The sequence below is a fragment of the Sphaerodactylus townsendi genome, linkage group LG08 (assembly GCF_021028975.2).
Source record: "Sphaerodactylus townsendi isolate TG3544 linkage group LG08, MPM_Stown_v2.3, whole genome shotgun sequence".
NCBI classification, from domain to species: Eukaryota; Metazoa; Chordata; class Lepidosauria; order Squamata; family Sphaerodactylidae; genus Sphaerodactylus; species Sphaerodactylus townsendi.
This window is the reverse complement of record NC_059432.1, coordinates 71,861,135-71,884,125: the sequence shown is the minus strand read 5'-3', so window position 1 is coordinate 71,884,125 and position 22,991 is coordinate 71,861,135. Positions and strand designations below refer to the sequence as shown.

The 22,991-nt window shown below is 41.3% G+C and overlaps 2 protein-coding genes across 4 annotated transcripts in view; one reads left to right on the top strand and one right to left on the bottom strand.

Moving 5' to 3' along the window:
- The window catches only part of CEP63 (centrosomal protein 63), a 41,619-nt gene extending 37,270 nt beyond the window's left edge, over nt 1–4,349 (top strand). For 2 of the 3 annotated variants that reach the window (XM_048505354.1, XM_048505355.1), the window contains exons 13-14: nt 536–812; nt 3,908–4,349. In XM_048505354.1, the coding sequence (XP_048361311.1) occupies nt 536–812; nt 3,908–4,066 (436 nt within the window). In that variant the 3' untranslated portion in view covers nt 4,067–4,349. Of the gene's footprint in view, nt 1–483; nt 813–3,907 lie in introns of those variants that run through there. The other variant, XM_048505356.1, reaches the window with a different exon arrangement.
- Nucleotides 4,350–14,285: 9,936 nt separating this feature from the next.
- Nucleotides 14,286–22,991, bottom strand: part of KY (kyphoscoliosis peptidase) — a 39,403-nt gene continuing 30,697 nt past the window's right edge. Inside the window, exons 6-9 of the mRNA XM_048506907.1 lie at nt 22,612–22,729; nt 18,202–18,390; nt 16,609–16,799; nt 14,286–15,741 (exon numbers count right to left, since the gene is read on the bottom strand). Of these exons, the coding sequence (XP_048362864.1) occupies nt 14,837–15,741; nt 16,609–16,799; nt 18,202–18,390; nt 22,612–22,729 (1,403 nt within the window). The 3' untranslated portion in view covers nt 14,286–14,836. The remainder of the gene's footprint in view (nt 15,742–16,608; nt 16,800–18,201; nt 18,391–22,611; nt 22,730–22,991) is intronic.

Here is a 22,991-nt window from a genome sequence, read left to right as displayed (position 1 = left end):
ACACACATCCAGCCAGTTGGTATCTATCCTCTGACCCCTTGCAGGCCTTGTGAGGGATCATTGATAGTGGCAAAGGTATCTCCTTCCCTTTTTATCATCTGTGGCCTTTTACATCTTGGGCCTTTCCATTCCCTCCTTAGAGGGACTTTTAGATTGCCGGACGCAAAGTTTTATGTGCTGTTTTAAATGGTTTTAATGTGAAATTTAGAGCCCTAATTTTATTATATTGTATGTATTTATTGAATGTGCTCTTGTTTTTATTTTAGGTCATATCAGTTGTTGTACACAGCTCAGAGCCCTCTGGGGGTGGGCGGTATAGAAGTCAAACAAACAAATAAATACTAACCTATATATTGAGTACCACCAAGAGCCATTGTGCTGTTTCATTTTCAATTCTCTACATGTTTTCTTTGCTTCTGGGATCTTTACCTGAAGCAATGGCATTCATTTCATTAGAACCCTAACCTTTGTGTATATTTCTAGGTAAAATGAGCTGCCCTGTCATGATTTTAAATTATTACTAATTTATGTCCAGGAGAGTGGAGGAGCTGCAGTGCAAGCATGAAGAGGAAATGAGAGCCCTTCAGGTTAAGTTTGACACAACTGTTCAACTCTATGAAGAAGAAATCCAGAAAGCAGAGCGGAAAACCTTCAGAATGTTACCCCCTCACATCAGTAGGGATGCCTCAACTGAAGCCCTGTCTTGTGACCTTCACCTGGGGTCAGATTCATTGAAGCTTGGGAACAAGAAACGTGTTGATGATGTGCCAGAACAGTGTAACATGAGTCATGAAAGGGAATGTTTGTCTTTGGTAAGTAGTAAGGAAAAAATGTGAATGCACCAAATTGAGAGTGCTGGGATTTCTTTGTCTCTCAGATAAACTGTGTGAAAAGTTTCCCCTCCAAATTACATAAAAGTGTCTTTTGAGTGAAGTCTACCAGGAATTCTGATGGCAGTGAATTTCTCACACAAAGAGCATGGAAACGGATGGCCCCAAGTTTGATTGAGTCAGTAAGTCATATGTTTCTTGCCTTCATGCATGCAGGGTTATAATTTTGTCAGCTTCCAGGAGTGTAGGGCTGAATCTTGCTTGATCAGATCTTGAGTTTTTCACTTCAGATGTGTGAAAACCTGGGAGAACAAGGAGGGCTTGTTCATTGCTTTCCCTTCTGTCAGCTCAAGTGCACGTGCTTTCTTTTCTGGGAGTCATTTACTCATGAGGTTGCCAGGTTCAGCACTAGCAATTAAGCACATATCCCTGGGTGCTCTGAAGTTGCTTCCACAAGTGGACAGACTCAGTCAATTCCTGTTTGTCATCCGAACCTTTGTCGAGAGGAACCGTGTGGACACAAGAAAGCAAAAGAAATCTGTGATCACCCACATCATCTAGTAAACTAGAAGACCTATAACATGGATAAGATGTTTTCAAAACATGGAAGGGCAAGGCTTTTTAAAACCACTGGAAGCTGCTTCAAAGTGTGCAGTGATATTACCCACTTGCATTCATGATTATCCAGCAGAAAAAGTGCAACCAAGTAGCAGGAACCACTCTAGCACAGAAATTAAATATCTGTTGCCTAACTTCGGTTTATCTGGGCTTTCTGTTTATACCTAGCAGTGCAAGTCTTAATTATTGAAAATGTTCAGGTCTGGTTATTTTAACAGTGTTATTTATGAGTCATGGTTTATGTTCTATGTCAATGGTTCCCAACCTTTTTGGTATGGTGATCCACACATTCAGATTTACAAGGTGCAGTGACCGATTAATTTATTGTCACAAAAATTTTGGAACAGGTTTTTTTGACAGCAATTGTTTTTATGCATTTTAACTGCAGGTTTGCCCATTTTGTAACCATGACAATTTATCCAAACAACATTTACTTAATGCACTTATTAATGTGGAATTTGTTGAAATATTTATTGCACTTAGTTATTAATAAGTTTTTTTTAACACAGATATAAGAACACAACTATCTGATTGCAGATTATAGCTTCATGAGCTATAAAAATTCTGGCCACATCAAAAGGCTATCTTGAACCTTGAAGGATACCAGATCTATTTATTCTTTGGCTGTTTAAAATTTAATTTAAAAGAAGTACTAAGAAGTAATGCATCTCTTCTAGACCTGACAAAATCCACAATCCTATGCAAGTCTACTCATAAGTAAGTTACTGTATTTAACAGGGCTTGCTTCCACATAAGTGGGCATAGGATTGCCTTGTAAACAAGCCCTATTGAATGAGATAGTATTTACTTCCGAGAAAAAAGAGAGAAGCGGGAGAGTTCATCACCTGAGCATGCAGAACCAGGTCCTAGCCTTTGCCACTCCATTTACATCTTCTCTAGAGATTGAGGGCACTTTTGCACTTGTAGAATAATGTACTTTCAATCCACAAAGCAGAAGTGCTTTGTCATTCCAGTCCCAAAACACTTCTGCTATTCCCAGGGACCATCATTCCACTCCCGGTGTTGTCATTTCAGTCCCAAAGCAGTTTATCTGGTTCCAGTTACTGTCCTTTCCATTCTGGGGACCGTCATTCCAGTCACTGGACACTTCTGGCACTTCAAGAGGCTGTAATTCCACTTGGGGGCTGTCATTCCACTCCTGGACTTTAAGTATCTTCTGAAGAGGCAGTGTTGGGCACCAAATGACCTCTATGCAACCTGTGCAAAGTACATCAGGGTGCATAAACTTTGTGTAAGTTCTTGACATTTTCAGCCTTGATTGTTTCTATACCATATACTTGCTGAGGTAGGATTTTAAAGGATTGGGGAAGCATGAAAAAGTATATCCCAATCCTGAGAAAGTTTAGTCAGGACTAAGTCCCTTTTATTTCATTGGGACTTGCAGCCCTGTGCAACACTGACATCTTAAAACCAAACTGAAAGCTAATATAAACATAATCCCAAGGATGATGAAGTACAATTTGAGGTGTTTGAGGTTGTTGGCCATTCTACCATTGGAAGACTTGGCTACAGAAATATATTCGCTTTTGACTGGATCTGGTTTAAACTGGATTTTCTTTATAACGTTCTTTCCTCTTCCATCTTTCCACGGTGTATGTAAATTGGCCTAATGCCTGTACACCTCATGCATCTAATGAAGTGGACTCTGACTCACAAAAGCTTTTGCAGGAATACATTTTGTCCGTCTTTTTTATGCATTTTGCTTATACTTTCACCACTTCCAATTTAGAGTGCTGTAGTTATTTGCAGACTAGCAGCCTGATGAACATGTCATTTCTCTTCAGGTCAAAACTTGTATAAAGCTAGATAGTGTCACATAAAGCAAGATTGCTGGTTTACTTCAGAAAAACAAAACATGTTAGACCAGCCCATGTATCATTGGTGAAAACTGAGGAGTTAATGTCCCAAGGAAATTTCGGATTCCTAATCATTTTAAAGACTGTCAAAGGCTTTCACGGCCGGAATCACTTGGGTGCTGTGTGGTTTCCGGGCTGTATGGCCGTGTTCTAGCAGCATTCTCTCCTGATGTTTCGCCTGCATCTGTGGCTGGCATCTTCAGAGGATCCTCTGAAGATGCCAGCCACAGATGCAGGCGAAACGTCAGGAGAGAATGCTGCTAGAACACGGCCATACAGCCCGGAAACCACACAGCACCCATTTTAAAGACATCTGAAATGTCACTAAAGTGATTGACAAGGTGTGGATGTTGTTCGTAAAATGACTTGACAATGCTTCAATCAGTGCAGCTACATTTCTTGGCAATAAATACAAATGAAATTTTCAGCATGAAGGGATGAAGCTTGTGGATTTCTATCAATACACTGTAAATTGATGTTTGTAGTACAGTGCTTTCTCCATCACAGTTTCATGACAAAAGTTAGCATGTGGTCAGAAGACTCTTCCAGTTCCAGAGTTCAACACTTGCATTCTCTTTTTAGAGCCCCCTACCTACTGCAAACATTGGTGTGATCGCTACTAAGTTCCTGGAAGAAGAGGAAATACGGTCTCAGCATATCTTGGAATGCTTAGATGTGCATATTGAAGAGTTAAAAAGGGAGAGTGAAAAGACAGTGCAACAGTACACACACCAGCAGTGACATTGCTTCGAGGGGAACAGACTGGTGAGAGCCAGCTTAATTTGAGACACATCCAGCAGTGGGTAGAAGTGCCTGTGGTCCATGCAGCTGTTATTGGGCTGTTCAGCAGCGGTAAAACCAAGAAAGTGAGTTTTATCTGAAGCAATATATGGCTTTCCAGGGGAGGAAGTTGCATAGCAGACTCGAGGGAAATAATTTAAAATAGTTTTATGTACATAAGTGAAGAAATATTAGTGTATTTCTCATTTTACCTTTTTATATAAATAAAGACCATCACAATGGCTGCTTTGTGTACCAAGTGACAATCTTTTTTCACGATCATTTGCTACATGTTATGAAACTGCGTAAACGTGTAAATGGTCTGCAGTTTTGGTTCTCGTTCTCCTACAGTGTTGGTAAACATTTCCTGTGTTTATTGCTCTCATTCTCATTTGCATGCCAAATGCTGAATTAATGATCAGCTGTTTCCGCTGGAACGTTCTTAAAAAAACGGAAGGAGTTTTATTGTATAAGGTAAGTCAGTTCAGAAGGTGAAGTTCCATGTAAGCCATAAACACCGATAAATGAGATTCATTTTACTTATACAACAGCTGCCTTATGGAGTACAAAGCAGCTGTTCACAGCCGTAAGAACAAATTTAGGAGCTTGGTCAGTGTACCAGACAGCTTTTAAGAGGTGGTTTAGCTCCAGCAAAAAATAGGGCTTGTCCTTGAAAAAACCAATTACCCTTCCCTCCATCCAACTCATCCTGTCTGCCAGTTGCTCTTTGGGTAATCTTAGCTGAATTTCCAATGAGATTTCAAACCTCTGGATTACCAAACCTAAAATTTAATTTACAGTGAAATTTCAAAATGTGAAGAGACATTCAGGCTTTCACCATTCCCCCAACGCCGCCAATCCTTAACTTTGACTTTTGAAAAAAAAACTATTGATCTGTGTTTCAGCCTGCCTTTATTTCCCCAAGTCAAAGAAGCCCATGAATGTGACAGAGAAGATTTCTTTTTCCTTTTATAAATTTTAGATAGTTATAACCCACTTTTCTTCCTAATGCAGTTCAAAAAAAAGCTTTCAATACCATTCTCCTTGCTACATTTTATCCTCTCAATAACAACCTATGAGGAAAGGTAGGTTTAGAGAGTGACAAACCTCCGAAGTCACACAGCAAGCTTCCACGGAAGAGTGAAGATTTGAACCTCGGTCTCTCAAACCCTTGTCTGATTCACCAATCACTTCACCACCTCTCATTTTGTTATAGTTTCAGAAATGTGGACTTCTGATGTGGAATTGCTTACTTCCCATAATCATTTGCCTCTGCCATATGGTAGTTTTAATAACATCACATTGATAGAAAATATGAAAATGCTTGTATTTCTAAATATAGTGAATCTTGGTGCCAAAACCTGAGAATGTTGCCACCAGTGTGGTGTAGTAGTTAAAAGTGGTAGATTCTGATCTGGAGAGCCAGGTCTGATTCCCCACTCCTCCATGTTTGGTGGACTCTTATTTGGTGAACTGGATTTGTTTCCCCATTCCTACACATGAAGCCTATTGGGTGACCTTAGGCTAGTCACAGTTCTCTGAGAACTCTCTCAGCCCTAGGAAGGGAGAGGAAGGGAAGGGGTTTTTAAGCCACTTTGAGACTCTTTACTGTTGAGAAATTGGAATATAAATCATACTCTGCTGCTGCACTTCACTAGCAACTGTTTGCTCAGATCATGATTTTGGGGACGTTTCTTCTATATCCATCTCAAATGCTTTTTATGTCCAAGAGGAGCCTTCTAGCTTGCTAACGTGTGCTATGCTTGCTGAGTTTTTCTGCTTATGGCTTTACACCACTCTTTCCCAGCACCTGCACCCACAATACTTTGACACTGATGGATGATATAGAATCACACTCAACATGAAGACATGCCAAAACAATAACATGATTTTTGATTTACTCTGTTCTGTACAGATGGTAAATAATGCCTGTCAAAATGGACAAAAAGTGTTTCCTGTGGTTGAAAACTTGGTTGTTCTGCCCAAATAAAATGAATGTGCTCTGTCCTCCGTGTGCAAGAGTCCTGTCTTCTTATAAAGGCCTCTTGCCTCTAGTAATTATTATTCAGATTTAATCTCCAGATGGCTGAATGCTTATAACCCAGCTCTACATCTTTTTTTGCACAAGGAAATGAATTTTATGAGAATGGAGTTTCCCTAATATGCAGATATTTATGGATCCTTCCTTGATACCAGGCAGGCCTATAATCAGACAGGGGGATGATTTCTGCTACAGTGTCCTACCAGTCATAACCTTGATAGCATGCACAACTGAGTCTCATGGAGCAGAGCAAGGGTAACGGATGCCAATCTTAATTCAAGGGTTTGATATCAAGAGGGTCTGCTTGACGTATGACATCATTCTTTCCCCTCCCGAACTAAGAATGCAGGGCTTCAGACTATGCCCCTCCTAAGGGCACAGCCACTGGAATCTAGTTAACGGCCCAGCCTTGAGATCGTGCACCTGGCTCTAGTTTCACAAAGAACTGGCAAATGTCCACAACCTGATCTCAAGAACAAGCCTACTGTATTGTCCTGCACCCTTCTCCCCAAATGTTAACTTATGACCCCTTCCAGAGGGGGCGCCAAAAGAGCTTGGGGGAGCGGCACAGCCTCGTGCGAGTGCATTCGCCCCTTCCACCATGTAAGGGGCAGCCCCAGTGGTGCAGGGAGAAAATGTGCCATCATCCAGTTGCCCCTCAGTGACGAAACCCGGAAATAGTCACCGCAGCAAAGCTGCACTGACATCCAATCAGATGCTAGTGCAGGAGGGGAGGGGGGCTGGGATGTTCCCGGGGTGCAGTCAACCACCTGGGCTTTCACACAGTACCCAGCACCACAGTGTTACACTACCCTTTTGGCCCCATGGAGGGCTTTCAGGAGGACAGGGTTGTTGCTTGTTTTTTCTTCCTCCCTGATCTGCCTGAAATCCCTCTGAAGGTGGCATGGCAGTGGCACCATACCCAGCTGCCTTGGATTTTGAATGGGGCTGCCCATCTGAGACTTCCTGCTCAACTATTAAGGGTTGCCAAACCTCCGGAGTTTCTTTGCTTTAATTTCATATCATTAGCCCAAGTTCATCAAGTGAATGATAAATTTCACTCTCCCAACACCCTCTTTCTATTCTTGCTATCACTCATCTCTGTATTATCTAGGTTTGAAACAAAAAAGGGTACAACTTTATTAAAAATTATACAAATACACTTGCAAGCACACAGAATTCAAGTGTATTTGTATAATTTTTAATAAAGTTGTACCCTTTTTTGTTTCAATCCTGGTTTTGAGTGGATTTCTTTGGGGAGTGACCTTTGTATACACTGGTAGAGATCACTTACCTTCCTCTTGCGCTGCTGGTCGGCTTCCAGCCAATTCCCCTAATCATTAAGGGGAAAGACCAGACTAATCCAGGTAACATCCTTGTGCAGTTTCATATGAAATTCATTAAATCAGAGTGGTGATTTGTCATTTATTTAAATTTAGTGTTTGAATGGATTAGAAAATCCAGGTTCGTGCTAAATTAAAAACAGGAGTGGCCCATGTCTTTCCTTCCTTGCAATTGAGCAAAATCACACTTAGCCACCAGGACTGCAATTCCACTCAAATTGGACAATGCAGCCAGATAGAGTGAGTTTATTATTATTGATCTGAAGTGTCACTGAAATTGCCACTGTAGTCTCACCAACCTTGGCCTGCAAACTCTACAAACTATGAGGTGTTTGAGATTTTCAGCAAGGCTATCCTATTGGGTGTGAATGGCAAGAAATGTACTCGGTCATTTGCAGCACAATGCATAAGACAATTGCATTGCTTTGGGTAGAGCAGCAGCCAGTATAGCTGTTAGGGTCACAGCTATACATCTCCCCAATAGGAGGGTGACCATTTGATACCTAACTATATGATATTGATTGCAAAGGTCATATGATACCAGCAAGTACTCTCACATTGTATAATTGACAGCTCCAGTCATCTGCAGTGAATTGGGCAAGAAAAAAATATGAAGGATATTTTTGTAAGATGGGAGGGAAGAGAGATTTGACTTGAAGTAGATTGAAACTTAAGTTTCAATTGAATGAATATATCCCAGGCATAAAAATAAGTATGTGTGAAGACAGCGTTAAATTTTCTCCTCTGGTTAAAGCTAAAGAGGAGGTGACATATACAACACTGTTATTTTCACATAGCAGTTTCCTTTGGAGTTTCATAGTTGAGATGGTGGTGCCTAGCTATCTTTCCTGCCAATTAATTTTGAAAAAACGTCTTACATTTTGAAAACCCTATCCTAGTTTGAGCCAATTGAAGTGCATCTGAGGAAATTTATTTTAGATTGATCATCTAGCCTGCCCAGAGCCACCCAAATCTAAACTTTGCTATTCTGAGTTTTAAAAAACCTCTTACATATTTGGGATAATCTCTGACCCATAAAGGGATATGAACTGTCAAAACTTCCTCCCATGCCCTGTGCCTTTTACTGAATTTTCCTACTGTGATGGAGATAGTTTTGTCTGTTAATTCTAGGGAAACATTGATTTGTTCTTGGAAAGAGAGTTGGAATAACACAGGTGCCAAGAACCTGAGACAGTTCTTAACTTTGGCAGAGCAATCTGTTAGGCCCAAAATGGACATGCAACTTGATATGAGCCAATTGCATAAGGAGGTTGGCATTTCTGGTCGTTCCCTGCATATATAGGGTATAGAAAACACTAGAGATGCCTGATAGTTCTGGGTAAGTAAAAAGTTGGGGTATATGTGTAGCTCATGAGCAGTATCAAAATGTCTCTTGAGTGGGCTTACTGTGTGTTGAGACTCTTAAATATGCATGTTTTGGAGGAAGAGGAAGAAGTTTGTTTATCCTGGAGGGTGATGACAAAGCTACTGCAGACTTCTGAGGTGCTTTTATCTGTGGCTGCAGGGTTTCCATGCCTTCGGAATGCTGAACATCCCTTAAGAATAATCAGTTAACTTTAATGGTTTTATAATTAATGAAGCTGGAGGGGAGTTTTGTCTTTGAACTGAGACTTTTAAGAACACCAAAGAGTTTCCTTTTAGTTTGTGAGGCTGAGGCAGATGTATGCCTTCTACTTTACATATTTAAAAACCTTTTGGAAATCAACTTGTACATTTGTACATGTAACTGGAAGGAGGCTTGAAGCCTGCAGTTTAAAGCTGGACACAGGCCACCTGAAGCCAGCATCAAATGGGGCCTCCCCGCTCACAAACTCCATTTGGAGTTTGGGAGCAGGGTGAGCCTGGCTGGCCTCATTCCCATCTCCACGTGGAGCTTGAGGGTGGGGCCAGCCCTGGTGGTTGTGTTCAACTGTGTCCCTTCCCTAAACTTGACAAGTTCAGGGAAGGCGTGCAATTGCAGGGGGTGTGTAATGTGCCTTCCCATGTCACCATTGGGAGTGGCGCCCGGGGCTTAGCCCCCACAGATCCCCCTCAAGTTATGCCACTGACTAAGTGTTCAAAGAGTATTTCAGGATTCTACTTTGGCTAATATTTAGCATTTATCAGATATAGAAGACAGCATTTCTGTCCATTAATATCTTCAGAGGTGATCAGGAATCATCTTTATGCACATTATTTATTTATTCAATTCACTGATCGTCCAGCTTTCTTGTTGTGACTCAAGGCAAATTACACACTTAAAGCAATGAAATAAACAGCATTTTATCACACACAACGATGCAAGGAAATGGAATTACAAAATTAGATAGCAATGCATTAAAAACAGTTTTGTACATACCACAAATAAGGATGATAAAATTTCATAGTGCACAGGGCAGGTTATCTACAGCCAGCACAGTGAACTGGTAATAAGTTCTGGTTTTGAGTAGTGGTTTATGGTTAGGAAAAACTAGTCTGCCTGAAGGCCTGAGCTGAGACAGTGGAATGCATAAACCAAAGTTCGGTATATCATGCTCAATGAGCAAGCAGGAAAGCAAACTGTTTTGTGCCTGTTGTAATCCCTCCCCCAACAGAATGATGTGAGATCATTTCCTGGTTTTCCTTGGATGTCCTGTCATGTGTACAATGCTAGGAACAGCAGTAGGAAGACTTGGCAACCCTTTCTGACAAAGAGCCATCATTGTGTCTCCCTCTTCCTTTCTGATTGGTCAGTGGATCCATGCGACTGTGTTATCTAGGCCTGTCAGTTTTCTTTTTTGAGGGGATCAATCAGACCTGCTCAGAGAAACTGAATGGCTACCAAAGCTCCAAGGAACTAGCATGCTATTTTTAAAACCATACAAAAGAATAAATTGAGCACTTTAAAAATATATAAACACATGCCCAATACACTCAGGTCATTTCATTCTTCCCTTGAAACCCATGAGCAGTCAGCCATTTTCAGTAATAAGGGAAATCTTGGAGAGGTGAATTCAGATAGGTAAGTGTCTGCAATGACATTTTGGTGCTACAGAATGAAAAGAGATGCTTCTCTGAACTGTGGGAGAAAAGACTGTCCTTCAGCCTTTTCCCTGGCCTACAAAGTTGAAGAAGGAGGACTATGGAACAAAATTAATGCTCAGTTGTTGAATGTATGTGCTTACGAAAAAAGGCTGGAACTTCCTCCTACCTTGCAACCTAAGTTTCCTTGCATGAAGAAAGCCACGCCACTTTCAGGCTGCCATCCTATACAAAACGAATCCTCTTGAAAATAGATGGTTTTACTTTTGGCTGAACCTGCACCGGTTGGCACCATTAGTGTTAATTTAAAGGCACTCAGCACATGTTCTCAATCGCTTTGTTACCCGAGCTTCTGAAAAATGTTATCTGTGGAAGAAAAGTGATTCCCACTGCCCACATTTTGTTTAAAAGACTTTCCTTCTTTGTTACTTACACTTTAAAAATAGTTCTTCGCTGAATGAATGCCGCTGTGCTTTACAGCTCTGTCTACTCAGCTGTGGCATCTGTGTGGCTCAGTCACTCTGCAGGACCAGGGAGATTAACACAGCAGTCGTTCCACAAGTTTCTTTCAGCTCTACGTACCCAGTGTTGCATTTTACAGGAGGGAGGGAGATTTGTATGAATTGAGGCATGCTAGTCTTATAAATAAGACAATCCCATCTCCACCCCGCAGTATATAAACACACAGACAGTATATGTTGCTATTCCTATAGCCAAGCAACTTGCTACATGTTTGAGCGATGGGTTCTTGATCCTTGGAATAAACTCTAAACTGGCACTTGCTTGTTTCGTCCTAGCAATAGAGCTGAAAAAATGGTCAGTTTGAAAAGGACTTTTCACAAAGTATGTGCATTCCCATGAAATCAGAAAAAAACATACTATTTTAACAGCATTCAGGAAAATCCATTACTGGTTTGGGGCTTTTTGGGGTGGGGGTTGTGATGCAAAAAATGTATCCTATTCAATGAAGGAATTAAGTGTGTTATCAAAAATTAATACTGGAGCACTGGAAGACCTCCAACACCATCAAGGGTATGCATGTTTAATCAGATTGAAGTTCTTTTAAAAGCATGTTCTGAATCAGTACATGAGTTTCTTTAAAGAAATAGACTCATTTTTAACTTAAAGATTCAAATGTCTGTCTCTAGATAGGACACTGAGTTACATTTTAATGTTGAATGTTGTCCTTGTTTACCCTAAAGCTTTGCTTTAGTAACCAGATGTGTTTCTGCACTCCTACATTCCTGCTGGGTGACCTTGGGGTAGTCACAGTTCTTCAGAACTCTCTCAGCCCCACCTACCTCACAAGGCATCTGTTGTAGGGAGAGGAAGGGAAAGGAGTTTGTAAGCCACCTTGAGTCTCCTTACAGGAGAGAAAGGTGGGATAAAATCCAAACTCCTCCTCTTCCTCTTCCTCTCCTTCTCCTCCTCCTCCTCCTCCTCCTACTACTACTACTAAATCTTAGTAACCTGAGATCCAGGGGCTCTTTCCACTAAATGAGAAACCTGTTTAGGGGAAGGACTCTTCTTTTAATAAAAGATTTCTCAGTTAGTAGCAAGAAACTCTTGGATCCAACCCAAGGATATTTTGTTTTGGACACAGTGACAAAACAGGTAAGTAGAGGATCTGCATAGGTTTGTCTTCCAATTGTCTACTTTCTTGGATATCCCCAACTTTGCCCCACTGTTTCTCAAACCTGCTTTACTGTGATCTTCCCTAACAGATCACAATCAAAGAAGATTTCTTCATTATATGGATGGGATTGTTAATTTCCTTGCCAACATCAGGGTTGTTTCAAGGCCCTTCTGTCCTCAGAGCTGTCTTTGGGCTCCCATCCAACAGAGGGCTTTTTACTATTTTTTCTTATAGGACTGGTGTTCAGAGCTGGGTTGGAAGCTGAGCAAGACTGGAGAACAGTATTATTTCCTCCCCTGCCACCACAGGCTATACTGTGATCAGAAACCTGCAGACTGAGAATTTCCTCCATCACTGTGTCCTCTGTGCAGTCCCACATAGGACTGTGCAGTCACAGACCAGACATGCAGACTTTTCACTAGATTTTTTGGAGTGACAGCCAACTAATGAATGCTCCTCTCCCCTCGTCATGTGCTTTGGCTAATGGTTTTTCCCTCTCAAGGTCATATGATGGAGGGATGGGACACACTCTCCTTCCAGTTCTTCTCTCTTCGCTACCATGGGGATTGGATGAACCCAGTGGAGGAACGCGTTTCTGTGAGGGAATAAAACAACCATTCTACTGTTTTTTTCAATCACTAGTTTTAGTTAGTAATATTATAGTTGATAGTTGTCAGTTTTCAAGTTCATAGATGAGTAGTAGTTATAGCTGCACTAGTTGTTCCATCTGTGTCCTTTAGAACAAAATTCAGAAAATGCCATTCCTATGGCTCGAAGATATCTCAGTTGAACAAATATTAGAACTCGTTTGCTTGGGTGAGGGGCATGTTGTCTCTTCCTGTAGAGTTTATGCACTCTTCAACCATGATGTGAGGCAGGAGGGAGCCCCCAGATTGAAAGCTGCTATTTATGAGAAATTGCTCTGACCAGATTTGGCAGAGAACATGCCCCACACTGGAAGATGCGGGAAGTTGCACTGCACAAAACTCCTCTCTTCCAGTGGTGGGATTCATATAATTTAACAAACGGTTACGGTGGTGGGATTCCAATAATGTAATAATCTAATTAATAATTTAATAATTTAATAATAATTTAAATAATTTTAGAGGTGTTTAAAATAAAACTTAAGAAGAATCTGCATGAAAACAAGTAATATCTTAAGGAAAGAGAAGAAGACACAGGACCTCCAGAAAAAATGACTCTTGTTTGCTAGCTCAATGGGATGTACAAGTGGAAAAGATAATATCAGAGTGAACTTCACATGCACAAAAAATATTCAGTTAAATGTGTAAGGTGTAAAAATCACAAGCAGCTCTATGTATACAAAGGGGAAAACACATTCATTTTGATTTCAAATGAGAGTGGGGTCAGGGAGGAGGTAAAAGCAGGGGGTTCTCTGATCCATGCCAGGAAGCTTGCTGCGGGTGGGAGAGAGGCTGGCAGGGCAAGGAAACCTGAGAAGCTGCCTTTCTTCTACCAGTGCTGACACACCTCCTCCTTTTGTAATGTGGCAGAATAGCAAAAAGAGCTTCCCGCCCCTTCTCCTCCTACAGACCCACCACTGAGGCGGCCAAGCACGTTTTCCTCACGCTCCGGGAGGGCAAAAAGAGGAAGTGGACTGGAGATGTCAGGGAGGCAAGTAGATGAGTCTACTAACAGGCAGTGGTGGGATTTTAACAATTGGTTCGCCGAACTACACAAAAAAAGTAGCTACGGGTTCTAGTGAACCAGTCCGAACCAACTTGAGAGGGTAGACTCAATGGCATCACAAACCCTGCTGGGCTCCCTTCCCCCAAAATCAGCCCCTCCTCAAGTTCCACTCCCAGATCTTCAAGAATTTCCTAACCCATACACTGTGAAAAATATTTTACATTTTTTTAAAGGATTTCCTAACCGAGAGTTGGGAACCCTTGTGGTGGAAGAGACTGGCAGCTACAAGGAAAATACAGAGGGAAGTCTTGTGTGGATTCTCCACTGTTGTGAATGTCATTGCAATGAAATGAGGGAAATGTCGTCTTGGAGAAGCAGCCATGATTACTTTTTAATGCATAAAGCATTCCTTAGGTTAATAAAAAAAGCAGCACAACCTATCGAGATAAAAACTAGTATTTTTAATTGTATTTAAGAACTGGTGTAAAAACATGTTTATTTCGCAGTGTCATTTATATTTGTAAGACAATGAAGTGCACAAGAAAACTTCCACTTAGATGACAGTCATCTGTCATGGGATTCAAGCAAGACAGGGCATGTCTTGCTTGAATCCCATAGCTACTCACATTGATGCCACAACCTGTATGTTCCTTCTCTCCCCCTGACCCAAAATAAGTGGTAATTTCAACTGTCTTGTTCACAACAAAGTATTTGTTGAACAGACCCATTAAATCAGCATTCATATCTTTTGGTGATGTGGAGGAGAAATGTCCCTGTTATGCAGTATTATCATAGAATATTGAACATCATAATGAAATTATCTATCTGGAAAATCTTTTCTGAATTTTCAAGGGTAAGTGTTTGTGAGTTTTTCACATTTCTTACAAACTTACCAACAGAACAAAACTCTCTTGTGACCTACTTATATTGTATCGCTGCTGCTTCACAGGCACTAGCAACACCCCACAATTTCTGGAATTAGAGTACAAGTTCTTGGTATGTCCAAAGTTGCTGTTCTGTGGGCTTATCACAATGGCCTCTTACTGGGACTCCACTTCATATTTCAAGATGTGAGAGTAGAACTTGTGGTTGGCATTTTCCAGCACCATCACAAACACCTCTGTGCATCCAGAAGTGCTGCATGATCCCTCCCAGTAGCCCTCCTTATTTAAAGAGAGGGGACACATTTTTTCACATTGAACAAATGCCTTGGCAATGCTATGAAGCTTGAGTTTGAACTCAATGTTGCGATTGGCTGTCAGACGTCCAGCTAGTGGCTCCACCAGTTCAAAGCCTTCTGCCCACTTGCTGTATGTCTGGGGAAACACTGGCCACTTGACATCGGCATTTGGGCAGGAGATGAGGTAGTTGAAGATGTAGTTATAATTGCCAGGATCTGACTTCTTCTTTGCAAAAATTTTAAGAGCAAAATTTCCTGAATGAGGGAGATGAATCTTAAAGTCGACCTTGTTTCCTTGGCAAACCTGCAAGATATGGCGCCTACTCATGTCTTCGGTTAAGCTTTTGCTGTCAGAATGCAGTGAGGCTAGAACACTCAAGTCTTTACTGAGGATGAAGCTGAGGTCACAGCGCCCATCATTGGTATTGATTATTGGGCCTCTCTGTGAAGGCTTGAGGAACCCTTGCCTCTCGCTTGACCAGTTGTGTCCTACAGGTTGATGGAGTGCCTTTGGAAAGCAAACATTCCTGTCTACAGAGCTGCATTCTATGGTGTATTCTAGGACACAGTTGTAGAGCTCCTCTGAGCCTTTGGATGGCTTGGCAAAGATCTGTAATTTATGGCTTCCTGTCTTCTGCGGATAGAGCTCCAGATTCATACCACTCCTCTTCAGAGTCATCAAGCTATACTCCTTTGCCCCTTTCAACTCGAACATAAACAGCATGGGGGAACGGCTCTCCACTGTTATTGCTACTTTCCCATTTACTGTGACATGCAAATAAAAAAGCTGGTTAGGAAAGAGGCTGGCTGGGATGTTTCTTTCTATTTATTAAAAAAAACCACAAATCAATCAAAAGCCCTGGGAGAAAATGACCCAGAGAATAGAATATCCCAAGTATTGTCAATCATGTTGGCAGTGAAAAGGGAGAATATTATGGTTGGCTGGTTAGAATTTGTCAAGCTTCTGTCAAATCCAAATTCAGAATAAAGAACAAGAGGGTTGATTGGGAGGGAGATTTGGTTGGGGTACTTGTTTTCTCTCTATTTTATTATAAATGCAATACAAAATGCTCATCATTCTGGAGGAAAAAAGATGAAAAAAGCATCTGTGGCGTTCAGTTATAGCTCAAGCTGCCTGCACTTTTGACTGCAACTCCTTAGAAGCTGTCAGTGTTCAGAGGAACTCAAGAGAGTTCAAAAGACAAGATTCCAAAATGAGATTCTTCAGCCTGCAGTTAAGTTCGGAATGACACCAAAGGGAACAGCTGAGCACTTGATGCTTTTGAAACTTGGTGAACTTACACATACACCCCAAAAAGATGCTACACTTCGGACACCCATTTTCCTTAACTTGGTCTGGACCCGTGCAATCTAATCTGTGGTAGCATTATGAATTTTGCAGAGATTGGGATCCTAAGGTTGATGGCGATTATAGCCAAGAACGGCTGCAGAATGCCAGAACCTCAGGGTTTAGTCCCACAGAGCTAATCTTTCAAAGAAATGAAGCACCAGCCTAGATCCTAATCTTTGCTACTTATCTCTCTCCCCCACCCCCACCCCACCCCCCAGCTATAAGCTAGAACTATTCCTTATAATAATGTCAGCTTGTGGCAAGAGTCTGCATGACTGTACCTGTTTGAATAATTGGTTCTTCTGGGTGGGCTGCCAGCAATCCCATCTTGTAAAAGTCACTTTTGTACAACATGTTGCTCTCAAACTGTTTCAGTGTCACAGTTGGTTTGAGTAGTTGCCAGTTGCTGTTGTCTGGGAAGTGATTATTAATAAATAGGGCAGGGTGGGTAAGGAAATAAAATTCATTGTATCTGGAAGAAGAAGAGAGAGGAAAATGCAGTGTTAGCAACGTGCCCATCTTTCTGTGCACTTAGACTTTCACCGAAATTAACAAAGGCTGCAAAACTATGCATATTTTTTCTCAAAGCAATGTTAGCCAAAGTTAATTGGATTTACTTCTGAATACATGCAACAGGGACTGGACCATAAAAAATTTCAACAGAATTATCCACAACAAAAGCAGAATTTGGGCTAGAGATCAACTTGGCTTGGGGTCAAAACAGGCAGGATGCTGAGAGATCCAAGATTGAAGCTTCGTATTGGTTTTAAAACATGAGTGAAAGCTATGCATAGTATCATGCACTGTGTGTGAGAAAGTTTAAAATTCTTCTTTCATATAGTTTCATTAATAGAAACTTCTCCCTAGTGTAATACTGGAACTCACATCGGAAAACAATGGCATTCTAGAAGACAGGATGCAGCTACTCTGAGGCTGTTTCCACATAGGTTATTAGACCCAGACTTGATGCCTTGGGAAGTGTCCCTGCAGCATCATGGCTCGTTTGTGCACCGCCTGGGGTTTCCCTGGCTTTGAGGAAAGCTGGTTCCCCTGGGGACAGAAAAGTTCAGATTGTCCTCCACATGGATGGTGATGTCTGTTTCAAAAGGCTGCGATTCAGGTGGGAAAGTCACTGCTCCTTGTTGCTGGTTGTTCTCCTTATGGTTTATTTGGGAAGCTCCAAATGTAAACTGCACACTCTCTGAATTAATTTTCAGCTGGACCAGGGGAAGAGATGACTTTGAAGTCTTTAACTGTTTCATTCCCAAAAGAGCAAGAGGAAGGTTGTCATGTCTTTTGGCAACAGAATAAAAGTATTGATCTAATTCTTGTCTGGTAAGGGATTATATCTTCGGGATGGAATAGTGAAGTAAATGGAATGATGGGTTGGATCCAGCCAACTTTTAAATTCAATCTTGTGCAATCTCACCTGCCTCACATGGCTGTTATCCATGCGGATTCTATGATTTCCAGCACAAAATGTTGGGGTCAAAAGGGAAGCTTTCCTTTTTTTAACCAGTGGAAAAGTTGGTTAGATTCAATCCAATGACTACGTAGTGAGGACTTCACTGTATCCTAACAGTGCAGTCCTTAAGAATAGTTATACTCTTGTAAATCCACGGATGACAAATGGGGTAGAAGGGATAACTATGTTTACATTTTTAATTCAACAGTTTGCAATTAATGAAAAATAGATACATTTATATGAAACAGTTGCTTCAATATTGCAAGCTAGGAAACTGAAATTAAAAATATGCATACAAATGTGGAGCAGCTGAATCTATGTTGCAAGTTGTGATGCCTGTTGAATGGAATAAGGAGACTTGCTGCCACTGTATGACCCAACTCCAGTCATGGAAAGAAGAGAAATGTACCTGAAGGTGAATTTGCTGAAGCAGTCATCTATAGAGCCACTCCCCCAGGTACTGTCCACCAAATGCCACCGTCCATCGAGATAAACAGCATTCCAGGCATGGTCATATTCTTCTGTGAAGGTCTGCCCAGTTCTGTAACCATGGCCTTTGGAGTGGCCAGACAAGTTCATGCACTGCACCCCTGCAATGCTGAGGGGGAGAAAGAAAAGAAGGGGCCTAGGAAGCAATTGAACCATTTCCACAGCAGGGCCTTCCTTTGCTCAGGGTCATGCACAAACTCTTCCCGTCTTATGTGCTTGTCAAATATTTCCATAGTTTTGAGACTATTTCTCAACATTGCTGATTATATTTGTGATGCAGCTGTGACTCATGCTGCTGCTACTATCACCATTACTACTACTACTAACAACAAGAAGAAGAAGAAAGGTCAAATTTTGCTTAATGTCCTTCCTATCATGTCTCGTTTAGGGTTAATTACAAATACGGTAAATCATTTTCTCTCGCCACAACAGATGATGAAATATTTTGCATTTTGGAGATATACCTAGAGAAGTAAAATGTTATCCATCTAAGAAAAAAAAAGTTTCTGTTTCCTTAAGCACCCTATGACATTTGGAGGCTCAGGCAGGAAAGAGAAAATGGTCTGCATTGCGTTATATGGGCGGCAACTAGGATGCAGCTCTTCCTTCCTTCGGCTTGCTTTCTTGATTTGATTTGATATTTAATTTATATACCGCCCTCCCCTGGAGGGCTCAAGAGGGCTCTTGTGCAACTTCCGCACATTAGCAACTGGTTGATCAAAATTTGATGTCCTCCACTCCCAAACCAAACTTAGGACTTAATGTAGGCTAGACCAGATGAGAAACGTGGCCCTGCATAGCCCCTAACAGGCAGTCCCAGGCAGATCAATGGCATGGCACCCCTGAGTGGATGCAGGCAGTGGCCAGCTGTGCAGTGAGCATAGACAAGCAGGCTTTAAAGTACTGCATGCGGCATAGCCATGGCTTCACCATGTTCTTGCTTCTTATTGTTAACGACTCATCAATTAGGAGTGAGTGGCTAGCAGTGGGATGCAAAGAGCTCCTTCAACACTTAACAAAGCCAGTAGCTTGAGCAATGTGGTGGTAAATGGAATTAAATTTGTGGAAACCTGGATTGAAAGAAAAACTGGAATTGATTGCAGACATTGATAGAATCATTGCAGACAGCTCAGTGAAGACATCTGCTCAGTGCACGGGGACAATTAAAAGCAAATAAGATGTTAGCCTGTATTTCAGAAGGGAATAGAAACCAATCTAGAAAATGTTACAATGGTGTTACACAAACTGCATGACCTTCTCTTCAACACCATAGGGCTTGGTCACTTCGGTGAGAAGAAAAGTAGTTCAGAAAAAGATAACAAAAATACTAATTGTCTAGGAAAAGAGCATGAATGTTATTTCTGCTCAGCAAGGGAAGAAATGAGATAGCTGCCTCCAATACTGTGTAAGATTGGCAATGTGGTCACAGTCTATATAATTAACGAATGGCACAAATGGCCGGTTGGTTGGTTGGTCTTTCCCATAATAGCCATAGCTTGGCCAGTAACAGCGCCAACAGTGATTTCTGATTTAAACCTCTGAAATATAAACCTATCCACACACTGCAGTTTCCCCCTGCCAAGCAGGTGTTTTGTTTGCTCAGTTAGAGCTGCCCTTAGTCAATTAACTTTCCTGTTGTAAACTGTAGTCTGCCAACTCAACCAGCTGCCCAAGTCAGTGAGGCTCTGAAATTTGCAGCAGATTCTATTTCATTATGCCAAACTAGCAGCTAAGCATTTTTTTAATGCACTTGTAGCAAATATGATTTATATCCTCAACAGAGACTGCTGATACATTGATGAAGCCATTTGCTTCTGAGGTTGTTTTTTCTGTTAACCATTATATTGCAAGGAGGGCTTTTCTCACATAAAGTTCCTTCAAAGTTCATCAGGCTCTGCAGATGCCCTTCTTTTCCTCATGGCTTCAGAGCCACAGAATACTGGCCAAGTTAAGCAGCTGTCAGTGCAGAGACATCTCCCAGCTGTTTTAGCAATCTTGGACTCTACACAAACATGGTTGAGTGCCAAAACATTGGCTATGAGAGGTCCTGGTCCTGTGTTGAAAATGCTTGCCATTAAAACATGCTGAATTAGAAACCTGATGATTGAAAAGCTAGAAGTATTATTCTGAATGTAAGGTAATAATGAATGGCTGAGAGGGGATCATTTTGCTCCATCAAATTGTTCTCCATCATGGAGAAAAATACCTACTGTAAGCCATTATTATGATTTGCTCCCTCTTTGCAGTCCACAAGTTCTTGTGTTTCAGCTGCTGTCGGAAAGAATTCTTGAAAAGCTATGAAAGTGCCCAACTGGGTCAGACCATGAATGTGGTAAGATTAGTAATGCCTGCTCTGATTGCCATTGGTCTTTCATATTACCTATTACTTTGGAGGTAGAGCCTGCAATTTAAAGCTAGACCCAGCCAAGCCCATCCTTGAACTGGGTGCCCTCCAGGTCAGGAGAATATCTTCTAAAGATGGTACTTAGGGCAAGTGTTGAGCTGTGCCCCTCCTCCCACAACTCCATGTGGAGGGTGGGTGCAGCTCAACACTTGCCCTAAGTACCATCTTTAGAAGGTATGGTCCTGACTTAATGCTACTAACCCTACACATAAAGCCTTGATTGACAAATGTCACAGCAACCACAAACCATGAACCTTTAGCAAAATTTCTTCTTGCCCTTCATCCCATACATTAAGTCTTTGGGTTGGGAAGAAAGATTTGTTTTAATTCAGCATTTGTTGGTGTTTGCTGTGGCCCCAAAAAAATGAACAAGGGAAATTGTGGTGCTTTGCTTAATTTTATTTTTAGAAGCTGAGTTCGGACAACTGTGTGAAAGAGAATTTAGTCTGTCTCATTCTAGGGGAAGGGGGGTAAGTGACATCAATACATCTACCTGCCCTTTGATCTCATGAAAATGTAAATAGTGATGGGTGGAATTTTTGCACTGGACTGTATTTGTTCTAGGCTGCAAAACCCTTTTAAACACCAGCTGCAGTGCTCTTTCATGTATATTGCATTTGTTCACAGCCCTGATATGCTATTGCTTTCTTACCATTTTGGGCCAAGTTTTTTCTTCATAGTGTGGTCCCAACCAATCTTCATAGTGTGATCCCAACCAATCCAGGATCATGTTAGCCACATTTGACTGGTCATCAAAATATGATAGCATTAGTTAATGGAGCCCTCCCATTGTCCTTTCTCTGAAGGGATGGTGGGGGGAGGGGGGAAACAGAGCCTGACATGTGACTAGCAATGGCAGATTTTGGATATAGACTTAGATGTGCATCTGAATGCACTTCTCATTGAAAGTAATTCAGTGGTGTGCAGATGGCACCAAGTGCACCCAAATGCTGATTTACAGATGGAGGACATTCACATCTGGATATGGATGTCATCATCACCATCCACTTTGTTTTACAGCTTGCCAAGCACACAAACTGGGTTAGGTGAGGAACTGCTGGCTTGGTTAATCAAAATCAATTATGAAATCATCACTGATAATTCTAATGTTTCATGTTTATATTTACTTTTCCTGTATCCCAGAGGGTTGGTCAGGAAGAACTCCAAGCTGTAATTAAAACAACAAAAAAGCTTCCCTTTCTACAGTTTTTAAATGTCAGTTATCAAGGACAGGCACATTTTCAAGGAATGAAGACTGTTTTGGAAGGAAATCTAATTATTGATTCAGCTAAGGGCTGTATTTGATGGAAAGGATGGTGCAGGAAATCAAGGCTGCAAAAAAGTTTCCAAGGAGGCCAAGTACAAACACTGCCAGGTCTAATTCTTAAAATAAATGAATAGAAAAGTCCTGCTTTGAAGGAGTCAGTGGGGTCTCTTCCTGTTATCAGATAGAAGTTAATAATGGTTGTTGCATGCCAATACATCCCCTGACTGAAGCGACAGAAAGCTCTAGCTTTGGGTGTGGGAAGGTGAGCGCAAAAAGCATGCTCAAGCTCAGTGTGCAGTGCTGTTTACCATGTATTACATGCAAAGGGCTACATATGGTATTCTGTCGCCTACAGGCCTGTTGTTCTTTTAACCTTCAGATACTCAAGGAAAAAATGTACGGCTTCTCCTAACTAAATTATCTCCATGCACTCATCTGCCATTATGTTAATGCAATGTGAGCCTCAGCAGATGGCACAAAGTAAATTATATTGGGGGAGGGGAAGAAGAAAATTTGACCTTTCTAGTACTTGCTGCTATTCAATAGTACAATTTCAACATTATGTTTCAAGTGGTGGTTGATGTAAATGGATGTAAGACTAATATAGCTGACAGTGAAACCAAAACATATGTAGCAAACATTTTTGAACTATAATATACCTGCACATTTGCTCAAAGAGGCCAGCATATCCCTCACAAATGCTCTTTCCACTCTGAAGGACATCGTTGGGCTTGAAAGACAGCTGATCTTTATTATAGAAGCCCACAACATCATATCCTGAGGGAACAAAGTGGAAATTTCAGCCAAAAGGGTTGAACAAAACAAGCAATGGGAAGTTGCAAAATCTGTGGTAAACCAGATACCCGAATCTTTATTGTCAGGGTCTTATGAGTAGATACCTTTACAGTTCTCCCATTCAAAATGTGCAAATGTTGGTTTTGTGTGCAATCAGATCCTGATTAGTCAGTAATCTTCAAAGTCAGAACAGGATCTCGGTTGAAGTTTCCAGCTAGGTTTATTATCACAGGGCAATGTGATA